At 67.4% G+C, this 20,173-nt stretch overlaps 3 protein-coding genes across 6 annotated transcripts; 2 read left to right on the forward strand and 1 right to left on the reverse strand.

The window, feature by feature from the left end:
- Window positions 1–870: 870 nt before the first annotated feature.
- Window positions 871–5,472, forward strand: GPKOW (G-patch domain and KOW motifs). Its single transcript, XM_075915967.1, has 11 exons — window positions 871–1,089; window positions 1,708–1,856; window positions 1,963–2,102; window positions 2,243–2,349; window positions 2,535–2,727; window positions 2,852–2,984; window positions 3,079–3,211; window positions 3,785–3,917; window positions 4,127–4,196; window positions 4,648–4,733; window positions 4,920–5,472. Exons 1-11 carry the CDS (start codon window positions 944–946, stop codon window positions 5,052–5,054), a joined length of 1,425 nt encoding a protein of 474 aa, XP_075772082.1. The 5' UTR covers window positions 871–943; the 3' UTR covers window positions 5,055–5,472.
- A 2,107-nt stretch (window positions 5,473–7,579) lies between these two features.
- Window positions 7,580–13,879, forward strand: HSD17B10 (hydroxysteroid 17-beta dehydrogenase 10). Of its 3 annotated transcripts, none has more exons than XM_075915961.1 (6): window positions 7,580–7,681; window positions 8,776–8,940; window positions 12,148–12,312; window positions 12,468–12,596; window positions 12,694–12,802; window positions 13,538–13,879. In XM_075915961.1, the coding sequence occupies exons 1-6, from the start codon at window positions 7,655–7,657 to the stop codon at window positions 13,726–13,728; spliced, it is 786 nt and encodes a 261-aa protein (XP_075772076.1). In that variant the 5' UTR covers window positions 7,580–7,654; the 3' UTR covers window positions 13,729–13,879. The 3 variants fall into 3 exon arrangements, with proteins under 3 accessions (XP_075772076.1, XP_075772075.1, XP_075772077.1); XM_075915960.1 differs by lacking the exon at window positions 7,580–7,681 and adding an exon at window positions 7,830–7,865; XM_075915962.1 differs by lacking the exons at window positions 7,580–7,681; window positions 12,468–12,596 and adding an exon at window positions 7,830–7,865.
- A 94-nt stretch (window positions 13,880–13,973) lies between these two features.
- On the reverse strand, window positions 13,974–19,729 carry LOC102463067 (RIB43A-like with coiled-coils protein 1). 2 transcript variants are annotated; one of them, XM_075915957.1, is made up of 8 exons: window positions 19,616–19,729; window positions 18,716–18,840; window positions 18,325–18,406; window positions 16,835–17,179; window positions 16,572–16,690; window positions 16,155–16,382; window positions 15,133–15,299; window positions 13,974–14,351 (listed from the first exon to the last, which is right to left on the reverse strand). In XM_075915957.1, exons 2-8 carry the CDS (start codon window positions 18,830–18,832, stop codon window positions 14,270–14,272), a joined length of 1,140 nt encoding a protein of 379 aa, XP_075772072.1. In that variant the 5' UTR covers window positions 18,833–18,840; window positions 19,616–19,729; the 3' UTR covers window positions 13,974–14,269. The 2 variants fall into 2 exon arrangements, with proteins under 2 accessions (XP_075772072.1, XP_075772074.1); XM_075915959.1 differs by having other exon boundaries at window positions 18,716–18,843; window positions 19,616–19,636.
- Window positions 19,730–20,173: the final 444 nt, after the last annotated feature.

A 20,173-nucleotide genomic window follows, 5' to 3' on the forward strand; every position in this document is an offset into this window, starting at 1 on the left:
TTCGTTAAGGAGAGTGCATGGGCATGGGGGAGGCGTTCATTCGCCAGCCCCTAAAGCGAGGCCTGGTAGAAACCCGGCTCTTCCCCAGGCCACACAAGGTACAGGGCTAAGGAGCAGGGTGGGCTGGGAACCAGGACTCCTGGGTTCTCTCCCTAGCTCGGGGGAGGGGGTTAGAGGCCTTAACCAAAGCACATCTGTTCAGCATCAAGCTTGAAAGTCACTGGAGCTGGCATGGGGTCACAGGGTGCCAGGAGTCACTAATCTCCCACCCCCAAGAGGAGGGGGCTGATTCAGGACCCCCCCAAATATCAACAGGAGACCGGCCAGACGGGGTCAGAGCAAAGGTCCCTCCAGCCCAGTGTCCTGTCGGCCGACAGCGGCCAGCGCCAGGGGCCCCAGAGGGAGGGCTCACAACTGGGAACCGTCCCGTGATCCCTCCCCTGCAGCCCCTGTTCCCAGCCTTGGAGAAACAGGCCAGGGGCACCCTCCCGCCCGGCCTGGCCTGCAGCCATCCATGGACCCACCCTGCCCGGATGTCTCCAGCTCTTTGTGACCCCTCCTGCGGCAGGGAGTTCCCCAGGTTGGCTGTGCGCTGCGTTTAGAGATGCTCGCTGCACGGAGCGACCCCCCCCGTCCGAACGTCACGGCAGCTGCTGGGCCTGGGGGGCTGCTCCCCTGCGGCAGCAACCAGACGATTTGGGGGTTTTAAGGACGCAGAAAATTCCCCGGTGGGGGGATCTCGGGGTGGGGGCAGAGGGTGGGGGAGGGGAGTGGGGGGGGCAGCCCCGCCCCGCACTACATCCCCCATGATGCTACGCGTGGGGGCGGGTCTATAACCCCCATGAGGCCCGGCGGGCCAGCTTGGAACTACAGCTCCCGCGAGGCCTTGCGCGCGGCGGTGACTACAACTCCCGTGAAGCCTTGCGCGGCGCGCGGCGGCAAGATGGCGTCGGACGGCGGCCCCCCGGCCCCGCGGCCGGTCTCGTTCGGATTCACGCGCACGGTCGCGCGCAGGCGGCTCGCGGGGGAGGGCGGGGCCGACCCGGAGCCCGATTTCATCAGCGCCGTGGAGGGGAGCGAGCTGCGCAGGTGAGAGCAGTGCGCATGCGCGGGAGTCAGCGCCCCCCGGGGGGGCGGGGCTGCTCGGCCTGCGCACGTGAGCAAGATCGACCAGGTGCCTGGGGGAGGGGCCATGTGGGCTGGAGAGGGCGTGTCTGGGGGAGGGACTATAGGGCTGGAGGGGGCGTGTCCGGGGGAGGGACTATAGGGCTGGAGGGGGCGTGTCCGGGGGAGGGACTATAGGGCTGGAGGGGGCGTGTCCGGGGGAGGGGCTATATGGGCTGGAGGGGGCGTGTCCGGGGGAGGGGCTACATGGGTTGGAGGGGGCGTGTCCGGGGAGGGGCTATATGGGCTGGAGGGGGCGTGTCCGGGGGAGGGGCTACATGGGTTGGAGGGGGCGTGTCCGGGGAGGGGCTATATGGGCTGGAGGGGGCGTGTCCTGGGGAGGGGCCATGGGTGATTGGTGTGAGGCAGGGTCTGTATCCAGTGGGTGAGAAGGAAGAGGCTCAGGGTAGTGGGTGGGGCCTCTGTGGGGCAGGCCCTTGGGATGGGGCAGTGGGCGGAGCCAGGGTAGCGGAGGGGGGGGGAATGGGAGTGGTGCACTCTGGGTATCCCACGGCAACGGGATGGTTTCTCTCTGGCTCTCAGCCTCCGGCCAGTCCCGCCCTCCAAGCCGCTCGTCATCCCCCTGATCCAGCGCAACCAATGGAAGAAGCCGGCGACGCCCCCCGTGGGGGCCCCAGACCCGCCGGCCGATGATGGGGTGGAGTCCCAGGCCGTGAGGGAGCTGATCGAGGGTGAGCGAGGCAGGGACCCCAGGAGTCCCCCCCCCGCACACACTAGTTCCCGCCCCCTGAGCGGGGACCCCGGCGTCCGGCTCCTGACGGTGCCTGTGCTTTGCAGAGAGCCGGCAGTCCCAGGAGCGGTGGGAGAGTGGCTCCAAGGCCGACCCCAAGCTGGCCATCCCCCTGCTCATGCAGAACCGCGTCCCCGAGGGGTACGAGGATGGGGACCGGGTGGACGTGAGCCTGCGGCCGGAATCGGTAAGAGCCCTCCGACGAGCCCACGGCTTCCCCTGGAGCCCCAGCGCCAGCCCCCTCTTGCGGCTCCGAGCTACGTGTCCCAATGCCTGTGGCGGGTGGTTCCGCAGGTTAACGACTCTCCTGCCCTTCTTGCCCTGCAGTCGACGGAGGCGGATTATGAGGTGGTGCCGGTGGAGGCCTATGGCGTTGCCATGCTGCGGGGCATGGGCTGGAAAGCGGGCGAGGGCATCGGACGCACCTTCAAGCAGTGAGTGACCTGGGGGGCAGAGGGATGGGGGGCGGGGCAGGGAGATTTTGGAAAGGCTGTGGACCAGGTTACTGTAGGGGCTGGTAGGTTGGAGGAGGGTGATGGGGGAAGGAGTCCTAGCTCAGCAGCTGGGGGGGTGATATGCTTTCAGAGGCGGGTCCCCAAATAACCCTTCCCCCCTTTAGGGACGTGAAGCCGCTGGAGTGCCAGCTGCGCCCCAAGGGGCTGGGGCTGGGAGCTGACCGCTCGGCCATCCAGGACCTGCAGCCGGCTGGCCGCCCTCAGCCCCCCAAGCCGGGCGAGGAGGAGCCGCTGGGGCTGGTGGCAGGGGGCGCTGTGCTGATCATGGCTGGGCCCCACAGAGACCTCTATGGGAAGGTGAGTGCCCCCCCATTCCTTGGCCCCCGAGCCAGCCTGTCCCTGCCCTGGGGCCGGGTGGGAGCCGATGCCCCCTGGAAGCAGAAGGCTCACCCCTCGTTCTCTTTTCTCTCCCTGTCCCCAGATCGAGGGCGTAGACCCCGATAACGCCCGGGTGATGGTGAAACTGGCCATCGGGGATAAAACGGTCACCATCAGTCAGCACGTCCTGCGGCCCGTGACCCAGAAGGAGTACGAGAAGCTAGCCAAGGATCTGAGTGAGTCACATGACTGCTCCCAGCCACACCCCCCCCGCCGCCCGCCTCCCCCGTCCCCTCCTCACTCCCCTTTTCTCTCCAATCCCCTTCACAGGCCGCTTAAGCCAAGCCCAGAAGGAAAAAGAGGAAAAGCAGAGAAATGAGCCTACTGAGGCTCTGGCCACCACGGTCCCCCAGGACACAGGGGAAAAGAAGGACAGAAAACGGAAACAGGCAGCCTCGGAGAGGTAGAGACCTGGGACGGTGGGGAACAGCCACGGATAATGCTGCCTGGGCACGGCTTGCTTGGTGCCGAGATGCAGCCACCTCTGGGGCAGGGCAGGTGGGGAACAGCCACATAGAACACTGCCTGGGCACGGCTTGCTTGGTGCCGAGATGCAGCCGCCTCTGGGGCAGGGCAGGTGGGGAACAGCCACATAGAACACTGCCTGGGCACGGCTTGCTTGGTGCCGAGATGCAGCCGCCTCTGGGGCAGGGCAGGTGGGGAACAGCCACGTAGAACACTGCCTGGGCACGGCTTGCTTGGTGCCGAGATGCAGCCGCCTCTGGGGCAGGGCAGGTGGGGAACAGCCACATGGAATGCGGCCACCTCTGAGGTGGGTGCTGTCTCACGGCCCAGAGGAGGATTCCCCAAGCTGGCGTGTGGCCCGGACACCCTGGTGCCAGTGCAACTCAAGTGCCTTTGATGAAACACTGTGCCCCTTCGCCAAGCACGGTGCCCCCAGCCCCCCCCCCCCCCCCCCGCTTCTCGCAGCACGGTGCCCCCCCCAGCACTGCTCCTGACTGCCTGTTCTCCTCAGCGCCCCCCAGGCTGGGAAGCAGAGCAAAGGCAGCAGCTTATCGTCCTCCCGCACCCCCCACTGGCTGCGGCGAGACCTGCGGGTTCGCTTCGTGGACAAGCTCTACAAGGGGGGCAAATACTACAACACCAAGGTACCGCCCCGCCCAGGGCTGGCCCCTACCCCATTCCCCACCCGTGGGCGGCTGGGGCTCCTTTGGTGGAGGGGGACTGGCAAGAGAGGGCTCTGGGGGATGGCGGGGGGAGGGCAGGCACTTGGGGCTCCAGTGGATGGAGGAAGGGGTGGGGCAAGGGGCGGGGGCCTCCCCAGAGTGGGGGCTCTCACACCCTCCTCTCTCCTCAGATGCTGATCGAGGACGTGATGAGCCCGGATACTTGTGTCTGCCGGACAGAGGAGGGGCGGGTCTTGGATGGTAAGTTGGAGGGAGGAGCACTCCTCTCCCCAATCCTCTAGGGCCTGGGGGGCATGTGTGAGGGAGGGGGGCCTGCTCCCGTTTGGGGGAGAGCCCATGAGGGATGGGTTTGCAGAAGGGGCTTGGTTCCCTGAGGGAGGTGTTAGGAGATGATATGGGGGCATGTGACGGGAGGGGGCGCAGGGAGCCCTAGATTTGGGGGGGATGCCAGAGAAGCCAGCTTGTGTTGGGGGCAGAGGGGATCCATGGGGTGGTGTGAGCCCCGTTGCTGTACGAGGGGAGGGGTAGCTCCGGGGAGGGGCTGACTCCCATAGGTAAGGGGGTTGGGTTGGAGGAGAGGTGGCCACAGTGATTTGGGGCGTGTTGGGGGGGCCGTCTGGGGTGTGTTGTTCGGGGGGGCAGGGCAGGGATCATATATGTAAGGCACTGATGCGCCTCTTCCCACCCCCAGGCATCCGGGAGGTCATGCTGGAGACGGTCATCCCCAGGGGCGCTGCAGACTGGGTGATGGTGGTGCTGGGGGAGCACGCCGGCAGGGTGAGGGTCCCCCACCCCAGCAGGGACTGTGGGGGCAGCTGGGGGATATTGATGGGGGGAGAATACGTGGGGTGGGTAGTGGAAGGCCCCGCGGCGGGGGGAGAACATATGGAGATGTTGGGGGGGGCTGAAAGGGTTTCTTCCACCCCACCCATGCCGGACTCACTGGAGCTTCCTGTCTCCCAGGTGGGTCGGATCCTGCAGCGTGACCAGCAGCGGAGCCGGGCGCTGGTGCAGCTGCAGCGCAGTGAGGATGAGGATGTCCTGGCGCTGGACTACGATGCCGTCTGCCACTACGTGGGGGGCACCGAAGACGACTGAGCCCCATTCTGCCCCTTCTGTGGGCCAGGGGATGGGGGCGTGGCCTCTCTGGGACGTGGCTGGACCTTGCTGGAGTTCGGCCCTGGGAAACAGGTCGCCATGGCCGGGCCTGATGCTAGAACAACACTGGCTGGCTCCAGTGGGTTCTGGAGCAGATGCAGCAAGACCTTGATTGTGGCCAGTTGGGCTTTAGAACCAGGCTCCCACTGGAATGAGAAGCGAGTTCTAGGCTGAGCCGAAAGCTGGGTTGTGGAGCAGAAAGGATGGATCCGTCAATGGGTTTTTAATGGGCGGTACAGAAAGCCGCAGTATTCTAGAGCATTCGATGGGTTCTAGAGCACACGAGGCTTTGGGTTCGCAGGGAAGCCTCAAAGCGGGTTCTAGAGTGAAGCCGGCCTGTTCTAGAGAGTTCTAGATCATGGCGGTTTTTAAATCCTTCTAGCGTGGGGTTTAAACGGTCCAGAGCGACTCTGGAGTGACCGTGTCAGGGGGGTTTTGGAGACAAACGGGCTCTAGAGGCAAAGTGGATGTGGGCCCTGGAGCTGGTTTACACTAGGCCCAGGTGCAGTGTGCTGGGGGGGAGGGGTGTTACAGCAGAGAGGGGGCTTGGTTCTAGTTAGTCATTTTCAGTCCATGGCCTTTGGAGCACCGGGCCTGGGCTCTAGATCAAGTCCGGTGCCTGCCCTGTGGGGGTGAGCCCAGAACCTGCCCTTTCTGGAGCACCGGGCCTGGGCTCTAGATCAAGTCCGGTGCCTGCCCTGTGGGGGTGAGCCCAGAACCTGCCCTTTCTGGAGCAGTGGGCCGAGCTGGTGGTTTTAGTGGCAGTATTGAAAGGGAGGCAGCCCCTGCCCCATGGGAGAGGGAGATAGCGGGCTAGGGAAGCCTGCGGCTTCATGCCTCAGCTGGGGGCCAGGGCCAAAACCGTGCTCTGCGGGGGGGGGGGTCTTGTTGAATGTGGGGCCTCAGCATGAGCCCTGGCAGGGTGCCCCCCATGCCAGCTTCCAAGATGGCTGCCAGGGCTTCACAACTCCTTGCCTGTGGGCACTTTGTAAATCAAGGCGGGATAAAAGTTGTAAATAAACCCGTGTCCATGTGGTGTGTGATGAAGGGGGGCACTGGGCTTCTCACCCCACACTAGTCCCTGCTGCCCCCCGGGCATCCAGGAACCCCCCACCCACTAGACCCCCCCCGCTACTCCCTCCCCGGGCATCCAGGAACCCCCCCACCCACTAGACCCTGCTGCTCCCCCCCAGGGCATCCAGTAACCCCCCCCACCTCCTAGACCCCCCGCTGCTCCCCCCCAGGGCATCCAGGAACCCCCCCCACCCACTGGACCCCCCGCTGCTCCCCCCCCAGGGCATCCAAGAACCCCCCCACCCACTAGACCCCCTGCTGCTTCCCCCCAGGGCATCCAGGAACCCCCCCCCACCTCCTAGACCCCCCGCTGCTCCCCCCCAGGGCATCCAGGAACCCCCCCACCCACTGGACCTCCCCGCTGCTCCCCCCCAGGGCATCCAGGAACCCCCCCCACCCACTAGACCCCGCTGCTCCCCCCCAGGGCATCCAGGAACCCACCCCACCCACTAGACCCCCCGCTGCTCCCCCCCAGGGCATCCAGGAACCCCCCCACCCACTAGACCCCCCCACTGCCCCCCCAGGCATCCAGGAACCCCCCCACCCACTAGACCCCCCCGCTGCTCCCCCCCAGGGCATCCAGGAAACCCCCCACCCACTAGACCCCCGCTGCTCCCCCCCAGGGCATCCAGGAACCCCCCCCACCCACTAGACCCCCGCAACCCCCCCAGGGCATCCAGGAACCCCTCCACCCACTAGACCCCGCTGCCCCCCCCGGGCATCCAGGAACCCCCCCCCCACCCACTAGACCCCCGCTGCCCCCCCGGGCATCCAGGAACCCCCCCCACCCACTAGACCCCCGCTACCTCCCCAGGGCATCCAGGAACCCCTCCACCCACTAGACCCCGCTGCCCCCCCGGGCATCCAGGAACCCCCCACCCACTAGACCCCGCTGCCCCCCCGGGCATCCAGGAACCCCCCACCCCCTAGACCCCGCTGCCCCCCCAGGGCATCCAGGAACCCCCCACCCACTAGACCCCGCTGCCCCCCCAGGGCATCCAGGAACCCCCCCACCCACTAGACCCCGCTGCCCCCCCAGGGCATCCAGGAACCCCCCCACCCACTAGACCCCGCTGCCCCCCCTGGGCATCCAGGAACCCCCCCACCCACTAGACCCCGCTGCCCCCCCGGGCATCCAGGAACCCCCCCACCCACTAGACCCCGCTGCCCCCCCGGGCATCCAGGAACCCCCCCACCCACTAGACCCCGCTGCCCCCCCCGGGCATCCAGGAACCCCCCCACCCACTAGACCCCGCTGCCCCCCCGGGCTGCCCCTTAATCTCTTGTTCAATTTTTCCCCCTCGTTCCCTTTAAGGTCTCCCTGCGCCTTCCCCTTTAAGGGCCCCGCCCATCCGGGGATGAGTAGCCTTTGATTATTAAATAGGGTCGGCCTCCCCTTTAAGAGTGGCCTTGCCTCTGATTGGCCGGCTCCTGTGCAAAGGGGCGGGGCGTGGAGGGCGAGCAAGATGGCGGCGGCGTTAAGGAGCCTGAAGGTAACTAGCAGGGACAGCTACGGGAGCCGGGCGGGGCCATGTGGCGTAAGGAGGGGGCGCGGGGTGAGACCATTGGCTCCAATGCAGGGGGAGGCATGACAGGGCGGGTGAGCTCATGCTGGATGACCCGCACAGCTGGGGAAGGCTGGAGGTCGCTGCGCGCATGGCGGCGGGAGAGACCATTGTACGCGGCGGCGGGGGGGCATTGTGCAGAATGGGATGGGACAAAACCATTTTCACCCCATGTTGTCCTCTACCAATAGTGGCTGGAGATCTTGTACCCACGTGGGAGGCAAAGACCATTCTACACAACGTGGGGGGCATCAAACAAAGGGGTGGTGATTGGGCGAGTCTTTTATATAGAATAGAATGGGGGGGTGTCTGGTAGGAGAGACCTTTGAACACATAGGGGCTGTGCAGAGCCATGCTGGACTGTACCATGATGGGTCTGGGAAGAGGGGGACACCTTGACACCAAGAGGAGGCAGGGTGGGGAGCGACCATTTTATGCAGCTAGCAGGAGGAGGCTGTAGGGAAAGACCATTGCATTCCTGGGGGGAGGGCAAGTGGTCAGAGAGCATTCTGTACTGATGAGGGGGATAGGGAGAGACCAAAGTGCACACTGGGAGGGGTGTGTCAGTGAGACCATTATACACAGGCAAGGAGGGGGAGTAAGGACAGACCATTATGCATTTGAGAGGGTCTGTGTGGGAGAGACCATTATGGTCAGAGCAAGAGAGGGGTGCATAGACAGACCATTATGCACTTGAGATGGGGGGATCTGGAAAAGACCATTATGATCAGAGAAAGAAAGGGTGTGTCTGGGAGAGCCCATCAAAGCTATGGGTGTGTTTCCGAGGGACGTCAATGGCAAACCGCTAGGGGCTGGAGCAGCTCCCGTGGGGCCCACTGGAGGAGCAGCCCCTGTCCCTGGGGGTCTGTCCCCCCTGCAAGTTACAGGCTGGCCCGGCGGCCCCTGGGGACGTGGAACCACCGGGCTTGTGCCCGTTACTCGCTTAGGTGTTTCAAAGCATTTTACGTCTCTACTATGTACGGGTCCGGTGCACTCACCCCCCCCCCCACTTTTGCCTCCAGGGGATGGTTGGCCTGGTCACCGGTGGGGCCTCCGGCCTGGGTCGGGCCACAGCCGAGCGACTGGTGCAGCAGGGAGCCAGCGCGCTGATCGTGGACCTGCCCACGTCGAACGGGCAGAGCGTGGCCCAGGCGCTGGGGGAACGATGCGTCTTCGCTCCTGCTGACGTAGGGCCCGGGCCCCTCCCCGGTTCTGACGGGGGGATTGGGGGGGGATGGGAAGCAGGGCTCCTGGGTTCCCTCCCCGGTTCTGACTGGGGGGTTGGGGGGGGGATGGGAAGCAGGGCTCCTGGGTTCCCTCCCCGGTTCTGACTGCAGGGTTGGGGGGGGGGGATGGGAAGCAGGGCTCCCGGGTTCCCTCCCCGGTTCTGACGGGGGGGGTTGGGGGGGATGGGAAGCAGGGCTCCCGGGTTCCCTCCCCGGTTCTGACGGGGGGGTTGGGGGGGGATGGGAAGCAGGGCTCCTGGGTTCCCTCCCCGGTTCTGACGGGGGGGTTGGGGGGGGATGGGAAGCAGGGCTCCTGGGTTCCCTCCCCGGTTCTGACTGGGGGGGTGGGGGGGGATGGGAAGCAGGGCTCCTGGGCTCCTCCCCGGTTCTGACGGGGGGGTTGGGGGGGGATGGGAAGCAGGGCTCCTGGGTTCCCTCCCCGGTTCTGACGGAGGGGTGGGGGGGATGGGAAGCAGGGCTCCTGGGTTCCCTCCCCGGTTCTGACGGAGGGGTGGGGGGGATGGGAAGCAGGGCTCCTGGGTTCCCTCCCCGGTTCTGACGGGGGGGTTGGGGGGGGATGGGAAGCAGGGCTCCCGGGTTCCCTCCCCGGTTCTGACGGAGGGGTGGGGGGGATGGGAAGCAGGGCTCCTGGGTTCCCTCCCCGGTTCTGACGGAGGGGTGGGGGGGATGGGAAGCAGGGCTCCTGGGTTCCCTCCCCGGTTCTGACGGGGGGGTTGGGGGGGGATGGGAAGCAGGGCTCCTGGGTTCCCTCCCCGGTTCTGACGGAGGGGTGGGGGGGATGGGAAGCAGGGCTCCTGGGTTCCCTCCCCGGTTCTGACGGAGGGGTGGGGGGGATGGGAAGCAGGGCTCCTGGGTTCCCTCCCCGGTTCTGACGGGGGGGTTGGGGGGGGATGGGAAGCAGGGCTCCCGGGTTCCCTCCCCGGTTCTGACGGAGGGGTGGGGGGGATGGGAAGCAGGGCTCCTGGGTTCCCTCCCCGGTTCTGACGGGGGGGTTGGGGGGGATGGGAAGCAGGGCTCCTGGGTTCCCTCCCTGGTTCTGACGGGGGGTTGGGGGGGATGGGAAGCAGGGCTCCTGGGTTCTCTCCCCGGTTCTGACGGAGGGGTGGGGGGGGGATGGGAAGCAGGGCTCCTGGGTTCCCTCCCCGGTTCTGACGGAGGGGTGGGGGGCGATGGGAAGCAGGGCTCCTGGGTTCCCTCCCCGGTTCTGACGGAGGGGTGGGGGGGGGATGGGAAGCAGGGCTCCTGGGTTCCCTCCCCGGTTCTGACGGAGGGGTGGGGGGGATGGGAAGCAGGGCTCCTGGGTTCTCTCCCCGGTTCTGACGGAGGGGTGGGGGGGATGGGAAGCAGGGCTCCTGGGTTCCCTCCCCGGTTCTGACGGAGGGGTGGGGGGGTGGGAAGCAGGGCTCCTGGGTTCCCTCCCCGGTTCTGACGGAGGGGTGGGGGGGATGGGAAGCAGGGCTCCTGGGTTCCCTCCCCGGTTCTGACGGAGGGGTGGGGGGGATGGGAAGCAGGGCTCCTGGGTTCCCTCCCCGGTTCTGACGGAGGGGTGGGGGGGGATGGGAAGCAGGGCTCCTGGGTTCCCTCCCCGGTTCTGACGGAGGGGTGGGGGGGATGGGAAGCAGGGCTCCTGGGTTCCCTCCCCGGTTCTGACGGGGGGGTTGGGGGGGGATGGGAAGCAGGGCTCCTGGGTTCCCTCCCCGGTTCTGACGGGGGGTTGGGGGGGGATGGGAAGCAGGGCTCCTGGGTTCCCTCCCCGGTTCTGACGGGGGGGTTGGGGGGGGATGGGAAGCAGGGCTCCTGGGTTCCCTCCCTGGTTCTGACAGAGGGGTGGGGGGGATGGGAAGCAGGGCTCCTGGGTTCCCTCCCCGGTTCTGACGGAGGGTTGGGGGGGATGGGAAGCAGGGCTCCTGGGTTCCCTCCCCGGTTCTGACGGAGGGGTGGGGGGGATGGGAAGCAGGGCTCCTGGGTTCCCTCCCCAGTTCTGACGGAGGGGTGGGGGGGATGGGAAGCAGGGCTCCTGGGTTCCCTCCCCGGTTCTGACGGAGGGGTGGGGGCGATGGGAAGCAGGGCTCCTGGGTTCCCTCCCTGGTTCTGACGGAGGGGTGGGGGGGATGGGAAGCAGGGCTCCTGGGTTCCCTCCCTGGTTCTGACGGAGGGGTGGGGGGGATGGGAAGCAGGGCTCCTGGGTTCCCTCCCCGGTTCTGACAGAGGGGTGGGGGGGGATGGGAAGCAGGGCTCCTGGGTTCCCTCCCCGGTTCTGACGGGGGGTTGGGGGGGGATGGGAAGCAGGGCTCCCGGGTTCCCTCCCCGGTTCTGACGGAGGGGTGGGGGGGATGGGAAGCAGGGCTCCTGGGTTCCCTCCCCGGTTCTGACGGGGGGGTGGGGGGGGGATGGGAAGCAGGGCTCCTGGGTTCCCTCCCCGGTTCTGACGGAGGGGTGGGGGGGTGGGAAGCAGGGCTCCTGGGTTCCCTCCCCGGTTCTGACGGAGGGGTGGGGGCGATGGGAAGCAGGGCTCCTGGGTTCCCTCCCTGGTTCTGACGGAGGGGTGGGGGGGATGGGAAGCAGGGCTCCTGGGTTCCCTCCCCGGTTCTGACGGAGGGGTGGGGGCGATGGGAAGCAGGGCTCCTGGGTTCCCTCCCCGGTTCTGACGGAGGGGTGGGGGGGGATGGGAAGCAGGGCTCCTGGGTTCCCTCCCTGGTTCTGACGGAGGGGTGGGGGGGATGGGAAGCAGGGCTCCTGGGTTCCCTCCCCGGTTCTGACGGAGGGGTGGGGGGGATGGGAAGCAGGGCTCCTGGGTTCCCTCCCCGGTTCTGACGGAGGGGTGGGGGGGATGGGAAGCAGGGCTCCTGGGTTCCCTCCCCGGTTCTGACGGGGGGTTGGGGGGGGATGGGAAGCAGGGCTCCTGGGTTCCCTCCCCGGTTCTGACTGGGGGGTTGGGGGGGATGGGAAGCAGGGCTCCTGGGTTCCCTCCCCGGTTCTGACGGAGGGGTGGGGGGGTGGGAAGCAGGGCTCCTGGGTTCCCTCCCCGGTTCTGACGGAGGGGTGGGGGGGATGGGAAGCAGGGCTCCTGGGTTCCCCCCCGGGGATGGGAGGGGGGGCTGGCGGGGAGGTGACCCTCGTTAACCTCCTCCCTGGCCGGCGGCTCAGGTGACGTCCGAGGCGGATGTGAAGGGGGCCCTGGCCCTGGCGCGGGAGAAGTTCGGGCGCTTGGACGTGGCCGTGAACTGCGCCGGGATTGCCGTGGCCATCAAGACCTACAACAGCAAGAAGGACGCGCCCCACAGCCTGGAGGATTTCCAGCGGGTCATCAATGTGAGTGGTGGATCCGGACCCTCCCCCAGAGTCTCCTGATGCCCCACCAGCGCCACGGGGGCGAGGGGGCCCACAGGGTTCCCTGATCTTGAGGGGGAGGGGTGGAGCCAGGACTGGGTGGGCCCCTTGGTTTCAGCTGTTCCCCTGGCCGGCAGGTCAATATCGCCGGCACCTTTAACGTGATCCGACTGAGCGCGGGCGAGATGGGCAGGAACAGCCCCGACGCCGACGGGCACAGGGGAGTGATTGTCAACACGGCCAGCGTGGCGGCTTTCGAGGGCCAGGTGAGCCCCGGGAAGCGTCACGCTACACGGGGCGGGGGCTGGGCAGGGGTGCTCGCCCTGGCCCTGTGCCCCAGCTGATGCCCTGCTTGTGGTTTAGGTGGGTCAGGCTGCATACTCGGCCTCGAAAGGGGGCATCGTGGGCATGACCCTGCCCATTGCCAGAGATCTGGCCCCCATGGGGATCCGTGTCGTCACAATTGCCCCAGGTACCAATCCCAGTATCCATCTTGTCATGAGGTGGGAGCACAGGGGCTGCGGGTCGGGGGCGAGGGGCGCCGGCAGGGCTGGGGGGGGCGGCTGCGGCTCGGGGGCGAGGGGCGCCGGCAGGGCTGGGGGGGGCGGCTGCGGCTCGGGGGGCGAGGGGCGCCGGCAGGGCTGGGGGGGGCGGCTGAGGGTCGGGGCGCCGGCAGGGCTGGGGGGGGGCAGCTGAGGGTCGGGGGCGAGGGGCGCCGGCAGGGCTTGGGGGGGGTGGCTGTGGGTCGGGGGTGAGGGGCGCTGGGGGGCACCGGCAGGGCTGGGGGGGTGGCTGCGGCTCGGGGTGCCGGCAGGGCTGGGGGGGGCGGCTGCGGCTCGGGGGCGAGGGGCGCCGGCAGGGCTGGGGGGGGCGGCTGAGGGTCGGGGCGCTGGCAGGGCTGGGGGGGGGCAGCTGAGGGTCGGGGGCGAGGGGCGCCGGCAGGGCTTGGGGGGGGTGGCTGTGGGTCGGGGGTGAGGGGCGCTGGGGGGCACCGGCAGGGCTGGGGGGGTGGCTGCGGCTCGGGGTGCCGGCAGGGCTGGGGGGGGGCGGCTGCGGCTCGGGGGCGAGGGGCGCTGGGGGGCACCGGCAGGGCTGGGGGGGGCGGCTGCGGCTCGGGGGCGAGGGGCGCTGGGGGGCACCGGCAGGGCTGGGGGGCAGAGGGGCCGTGGGCAGGGCGTCAGCCCCCCTCGCTGTTTGCCTCCCCCAGGGCTGTTTGCCACCCCCCTGCTGGCAGGGCTGCCTGAGAAGGTGCAGACGTTCCTGGCGCGCCAGGTCCCCTTCCCCAGCCGCCTGGGCCGGCCCGCGGAGTACGCCCACCTGGTGCAGTGCATCGTGGAGAACCCCATGCTGAACGGGGAGGTGGTCCGCCTGGACGGGGCCATCCGCATGCAGCCCTGAGCCGAGGGACGCCCCCGCCAGCTCTCTGGACTCTAATCATGGACTCGGCTGTGACTTGCCCCCCACAATCAGGGCGTGGGGGCAGCGCCAGGCCGTTGTGATTCCTGCCGTGGGCCTCTGGGCCTTTCAATAAACGATTCTTTGTGCTCGACCCCTGCCCTGGAGCCGGGCCGAGAACCCGCCGGCCCTGCTGTACCCACAGGCCCCGCTGCCCTCCCTGCCCTACAGACCACAGGGGCAGGGGCTGTGGGGCAGCAGCCTTTATTGGGGATGCTGGTGGCGCTGAGGCAACAGGGGGTGTCCTGAGCAGGGAGGGGGGTGGCCTAGCAGCAGAAAGGCCCCAGTGGCAGGGAGTATCCTGGGGGTGGGGGCTGTGGTGTGGGTCCGGCCAGTGCAGGGTGATGGCAGCCTCCTGGCCAGGGGGTGGGGCTTGGGAGGCTGTCCCTGGGGGGAGGCACAGAGTGTCATAGGGGTGGGTGTGCTGGCAAGATAGGGGGCTGGGCTTAGCCGAGGGGTGTGGTCAGGGCATGAGGGGCGGGGCCTAGCGGCTGCTGGTATTGAACTGCAGGTGGTACTGGGCCGTGGGCGCGTTGCTGTACACGTCCTGCTGCAGGTACTGCTGGCTGCAAGGCAAAGGCTTGGCTTTAGCCACGCCCCTGGGCCTGCCTAGCCCCGCCCCTCTACCTCCTGGCCCCGCCTCCTCCAGTTCTTGCACCTTCTAGCCCTGCCCCTCTAGCTTCCCTATCTCCCAGGCCTGCCCTTCCACCCCCACCTCGACCTCTGTGGCCACACCCCTTTGATCCCGCCCCTTCCTGCTCCCAGACCTGCCAGCTGCTGGGCCCCCCCCCCCCCGCGGGGGCACTCGCTGCCCCCTCTGCTCCCGCCCCCCCCGCGGGGGCACTCGCTGCCCCCTCTGCTCCCGCCCCCCCCCGCAGGGGCACTCGCTGAGCCCTCTGCTCCCCCCCCCGCAGGGGCACTCGCTGAGCCCTCTGCTCCCCCCCCCCGCGGGGGCACTCACTGAGCCCTCTGCTCCCGCCCCCCCCCGCGGGGGCACTCACTGAGCCCTCTGCTCCCCCCCCCGCGGGGGTACTCGCTGAGCCCTCTGCTCCCGCCCCCCCCGCGGGGGCACTCACTGAGCCCTCTGCTCCCGCCCCCCCCCCCGCAGGGGCATTCGCTGAGCCCTCTGCTCCCGCCCCCCCCCCGCAGGGGCACTCACTGAGCCCTCTGCTCCCGCCCCCCCCCCGCAGGGGCATTCGCTGAGCCCTCTGCTCCCGCCCCCCCCGCGGGGGCACTCACTGAGCCCTCTGCTCCCGCCCCCCCCCGCAGGGGCACTCGCTAAGCCCTCTGCCCCCCCCCGCGGGGGCACTCGCTGAGCCCTCTGCCCCCCCCCGCGGGGGCACTCACTGAGCCCTCTGCTCCTGCGCCAGCTGCTGGTTGTAGGCGTCCAGGCCCTTCCTCAGCTGCTGCCGGCAGAGCCGCTCCTCCTCCTCCAGCGCCAGGCCGGCCCGAGCTGCCAGCTGCCGCTGCGCCTCCCACTCGTCCTCCCGCTGCCGGGCCCGCTCCCGCAGCCGCTGGGGGGTCAAGACAGGCCCCGGGGCAACGATGCTCCCTGATTTCCCCGCTCTGCACCCCCGCGCCACCCGGCCTCTCTACTGCCCAAACTGTACGGCACTGCCCCCCCAATGCCCCCTGGCCTGTGCTACCCGCCCCGCCCCTCGCCGCCACCCCCGGCGTGCCACCCTCCCCGTACCCGCCCCGCCCCTTGCCGCCACCCGCGGTGTGCCACCCTCCCCGTACCCGCCCCGCCCCTCGCCGCCACCCCCGGCGTGCCACCCTCCCCCGTACCCGCCCCGCCCCTCGCCGCCACCCCCGGCGTGCCACCCTCCCCAGGACCCGCCCCGCCCCTCGCCGCCACCCCCGGCGTGCCACCCTCCCCGGGACCCGCCCCGCCCCTCGCCGCCACCGCCGGCGTGCCACCCTCCCCGTACCCGCCCTGACTCTCGCCGCCACCCCTGGCGTGCCACCCTCCCCCATACCCGCCCCTCGCCACCACCCCCGGCGTGCCACCCTCCCCCGTACCCGCACCATACCTCGCCAGCACCCTCCCCCATACCCTTCGGCTGGTGCTACCCCTCCATACTCTCCAGTGTGCGCTAGCCACACCATACCTCGCCGCCACCCTCCGGCGGGTGGTACCCGCACCGTGCCTCGCTGACAGTTCTCCTCCCCCCCATATCGCCCTTCCTGTGCTATCTACACCATGCACTTCCCTCCCTACCAGGACATCTCCCCTCCGATCTCTTCCGCCCTGTACTGCCCCCTCCATCCCTGATCACGCGCCTGCTGCTGGGAGCCAACGTGGCCTCTGGGCCTCCATTCCACCCTGTCCCCTGCTGCTGGGCTCCATCCCCCCTTCCTCCGGAGACCTGGTTCTCCTGGCGTTGCTCCTCCTGGGTCTTCCACACGGCCTGCACTTGCTGAGGGCTCATGCCCTTCCAGCGGTCGGTGAGGACCCGGTGGGGCCCTAGGGGGCTCTCGGCCACAGCTGGGTCCTCTGTCAGCAGCTGCCCCGTCACGTGGTTGTGGATCTCGGCTTGGTTGTCATCTTGTTCCTGCTGGCAGGCCAGCCGGCGCTGCTCTGCCACCTCTGCCGCCTGGGGAGAGAGGAGACATGGCACGCAGCCCCGGGCTGGGGACCCCACACCTTGGAGCGGACTTGCCCTGGTGTCTCAGCCAGGCAGAGAAGCAGGGGAGACCCGGTAGCCCATAATCCTCTGGGAAGGGCGGAGGTGCCACCAGCCTTGGATAAGCAAGGCCAGGCCCATAGTCCCCACCCTGGTTACCTGGGCCTGGTTGTAGTTGGCTGTGGCGAGATCCTTGGCACGCCGGCACTCCTCCTCCAGCAGGGCCAACTGCTGTGCCCGCAGATCCAGCTCCATCCGCTTCTTGTCCTCCAGCGTGTCTGCCAGGAGGGCGCAGAGGGTCCTGTGGGTCATTCGGAGAGCCCAGGCCTCCGAGCGCCCCCGCCAACCTCCACTCCTCCCCCGCAGAGCCCAGCCTCCCCGACCCCTTGCTCTGACCACGAGCCCCGGGCGTGGGCTCTCACCTGCATACTTGCCATCAGCCAGTGTTTGGTGGCGCTCAGCGCGCTGCTCCTCCAGGCTGCGGCGCTGCTGCTCCTGCTGCAGCCGGCGCCGGGTGGGGAGGGCCAGGTCCTCGCCGGCGAAGCGCTGCAGGCTGGCGGGGCCGCAGCGTGGGTCGGAGTCGCTCACGCGGGCGGGCTGGTCCTGCCGCAGTCCCTTGGGGTTGTTCAGGTCCCACTCCCGCCGGGTGTGGGCGGGCTGCTCCCGCTCCCAGAACTCCTGCAGGGCCTGGCGAAGGCGCCGGCTCTGCTGTTGCTCCTCCACCTCCAGCATCTGGGCCACCCGGTCGCACAGCACCCGCTCGGCGTCTGGGGAAAGTACATCAGATCCCTTGTCCCCACCCCAGCCTGTGCTCCTGCCCCGCCCCTGCAGCGCCCTCTGCTGGACAGACTGGACTGGACTGGCTGGGCTCGCCTCCCAACTCAGCCCTCATCTTGGTCAGAGACAGGACTCAGCTCTTCTGGCATCTCACAGGCCTCTCCCCAGCCCCCGTTGCTCTGTGATGCCGGGGTTCAGGGGCATCTCCCCAGGAGATAAGAACATGAGAACGGCCAGACTGGGTCAGAGCAAAGGTCCATCCAGCCCAGTGTCACCTCTGGGACACCTGGCATTGGCCACTGCCGGCAGAGTGAACCGAACAGGCACGGATCAAGCGATCTGTCCCCTGCCATCCATCTCCACCCTCTGGCACACAGAGGCCAGGGCACCATTCCTTACCCAGCCTGGCTAACAGCCATTGATGGACTTAACCTCCATGAATGTATCTAGTTCTCTTTTAAACCCTTCACAATCTCCTCAGGCGAGGAGTTCCGCAGATGGACTATGCGCTGTGTGAAGAAAACTTCCTTTTATTTGTTTAAAACCTGCTGCCCATTAATTTCATTTGGTGCCCCCTAGTTCTTATATTATGGGAACAAGTAAATAGCTTTTCCTTACTCACTTTCTCCACCCCACTCATGATTTTATAGACCTCGATCGTATCCCCCGTCTGTCTCCTCGTTCCAAGCAGAAAAGTCCCGGCCTCTTTAATCTCTCCTCATATGGGACCCGTTCCAAACCCCTCAGCATTTTAGTTGCCCTTCTCTGAACCTTTTCTAATGCCAGTAGATCTTTTTTGAGATGAGGAGACCACATCTGCACGCAGTATTCCAGATGTGGGCGTACCATAGATTTATACAAGGGCAATAAGATATTCTCCGTCTTATTCTCCATCCCTTTTTTAATAATTCCTAACATCCTCTTTGCTTTTTTGACTGCCGCTGCACACTGTGTGGACGTCTTCAGAGAACTATCCACGATGACTCCAAGATCTCTTTCCTGATTAGCTGAAGCTAAATTAGCCCCCATCATACTGTACGTATAGTTGGGGTTATTTTTCCCAATGTGCATTACTTTACATTTATCCACATTCAATTAGATCACAGGGCAAGGCCGGGCTGGCCAGAGCTCTCACCATAGCTCTCATCCCGGCGCTTCTCCTTTTCCTCGTTCCGCTTCCGCTCCTCTGCTTGACTCTTCAGGGCTTCTACGTCCACCTGGGGGGGAAGGGCAGGGGAGAGCTACAGGGAGGCATAGACCCTCCCTGAGCTGGGCAAAGAACCCAGAAGTCCTGGCTTCCAGCCCCAGCTGCAAGCACTGGACCCCATTCGCCACCCAGGGCCGGGACAGAACCCAGGTCTGCCTGAGTCTCCGCATAGCAGATGGTGCCCCCCCCCCTTGCTGGGGCTGCCTGAACTTAACAGGGACACAACAGCTGATGGAGACCATGGGTCCCTCCGCGCAGACCCGGCCCCTCTCCCCATGCTGCCCCCCCCGTTGGCACAGCAGGTCCCCGCGGGGCTCACCCCCATAGTACGGTGGCGCGCATTGAATATGCGGCTCTGCCGCTGCTTTTCTCGCTCCCGCCGTGCCTCGATGGCGGCCGCTTCCCTGCTCTCCAGCGGCAGGTCCACCTTGTGCATTGTTGCCTCTGCGGGGGAGGCAGGAAAGTCAGAACCAAGGTGCTGTGGCTCCCGGCCCCCTCCCCTCTAACCCCAGCCCCCACTGCCCCAGAGCCGGGAGGGAACCCAGGCCTCCGGGCTGGCCAGTGGGGGCTGGGGTAGAGGGGAGGGGGCCGGGCATCGGGGAACCTTTCTACGCTGGCAGGAAGGGGATCAATCGCTTATATTTGTCTCACCTGACCCCTGACCTTTACCCTCTGACCCCACACACCCTGATCAGATTAATACCTAACGCCCTTGCGGTGCCCTTTAAACTGGCCCTTCACCCAGCCCTCTGACCCCACCCTGACCCCTAACCGCCCCTCACCCTGACCTCTGACCCCTAACCGCCCCTCACCCTGACCTCTGACCCCACTCTGACCCCTAACCGCCCCTCACCTGACCTCTGACCCCACTCTGACCCCACCCTGACCCCTAACCGCCCCTCACCCTGACCTCTGACCCCACTCTGACCCCTAATTGCCCCCACCCTGCCCTCTGACCCCACTCTCACCCCTAACCGCCCCTCACCTGACCTCTGACCCCACTCTGACCCCACCCTGACCCCTAACCGCCCCTCACCCTGACCTCTGACCCCACTCTGACCCCAACCGCCCCTCACCTGACCTCTGACCCCACTCTGACCCCTAACCGCCCCTCACCTGACCTCTGACCCCTAATCGCCCCCACCCTGCCCTCTGACCCCACTCTGACCCCTAACCGCCCCTCACCTGACCTCTGACCCCACCCTGACCCGCCCCTGACCTCTTGCACCGACCCCTCCGTCTCTCTCGCTCGCTCCCGCTGTGTTTACAGCGCGGTCACCCTGGTAACGGGACAGCCCATTCCCTGCGTCCCCCCACCCGCAGGCACCACTTGGTACCGTCCAAGCGCCTCTTTATGCCAATGAGGGCGTCGGGCCTATCAGCGGGGAGGGGCGGGGCTGGTCATGCAAATCATCCTCCGGAGGCGGATCGGTGAGCCGGAAGGTTGCCCCGGGGGGCGGAGCGGGGCGGGGCGGTCCATGCAAATAAGGCTATTTGGCGGGACCCTATCAGCGGGGAGAGAGCGCAGGGGGCGGGGCTCTCTCCCCTGTATGCAAATCATGCTCTGAGGCGGGGCGTTCTGAGCTCAGGGAGCGCGCTGGCGGCAGGTCCCTAAATATGCAAACGCCCCAATGAGAGAGAGAGAGAGTAGAGCCCTTGAGGGGGCGGAGCCAGATATGCAAATCTCGCTCTGGAGAGCGGCCCCCGTTGGAAGGCACCTGGTCCTGTATGCAAATAAGCCCGCTGTCGCCCCGCCCCTCACGGCGGGCTGGGTCTC

This window comes from Pelodiscus sinensis, unplaced genomic scaffold (genome assembly GCF_049634645.1).
Source record: "Pelodiscus sinensis isolate JC-2024 unplaced genomic scaffold, ASM4963464v1 ctg187, whole genome shotgun sequence".
NCBI lineage: Eukaryota > Metazoa > Chordata > Testudines > Trionychidae > Pelodiscus > Pelodiscus sinensis.

Coding starts and splice junctions, on each gene's coding strand:
- LOC102463067 (XM_075915957.1), bottom strand. CDS start 18,832: ATGCACAAGGTGGACCTGCCGCTGGAGAGCAGGGAAGCGGCCGCCATC. Junction 17,180..18,324: donor GCGCCGGGATGAGAGCTATG/GTGAGAGCTCTG, acceptor TACTTTCCCCAG/ACGCCGAGCGGGTGCTGTGC. Junction 14,352..15,132: donor GCGCAGGAGCAGAGGGCTCA/GTGAGTGCCCCC, acceptor TTTGCCTTGCAG/CCAGCAGTACCTGCAGCAGG.
- GPKOW (XM_075915967.1), top strand. CDS start 944: ATGGCGTCGGACGGCGGCCCCCCGGCCCCGCGGCCGGTCTCGTTCGGA. Junction 2,728..2,851: donor ACAGAGACCTCTATGGGAAG/GTGAGTGCCCCC, acceptor CCCTGTCCCCAG/ATCGAGGGCGTAGACCCCGA. Junction 4,197..4,647: donor GGAGGGGCGGGTCTTGGATG/GTAAGTTGGAGG, acceptor TCCCACCCCCAG/GCATCCGGGAGGTCATGCTG.
- HSD17B10 (XM_075915961.1), top strand. CDS start 7,655: ATGGCGGCGGCGTTAAGGAGCCTGAAG. Junction 7,682..8,775: donor CGGCGTTAAGGAGCCTGAAG/GTAACTAGCAGG, acceptor TTTTGCCTCCAG/GGGATGGTTGGCCTGGTCAC. Junction 12,803..13,537: donor TGTCGTCACAATTGCCCCAG/GTACCAATCCCA, acceptor TGCCTCCCCCAG/GGCTGTTTGCCACCCCCCTG.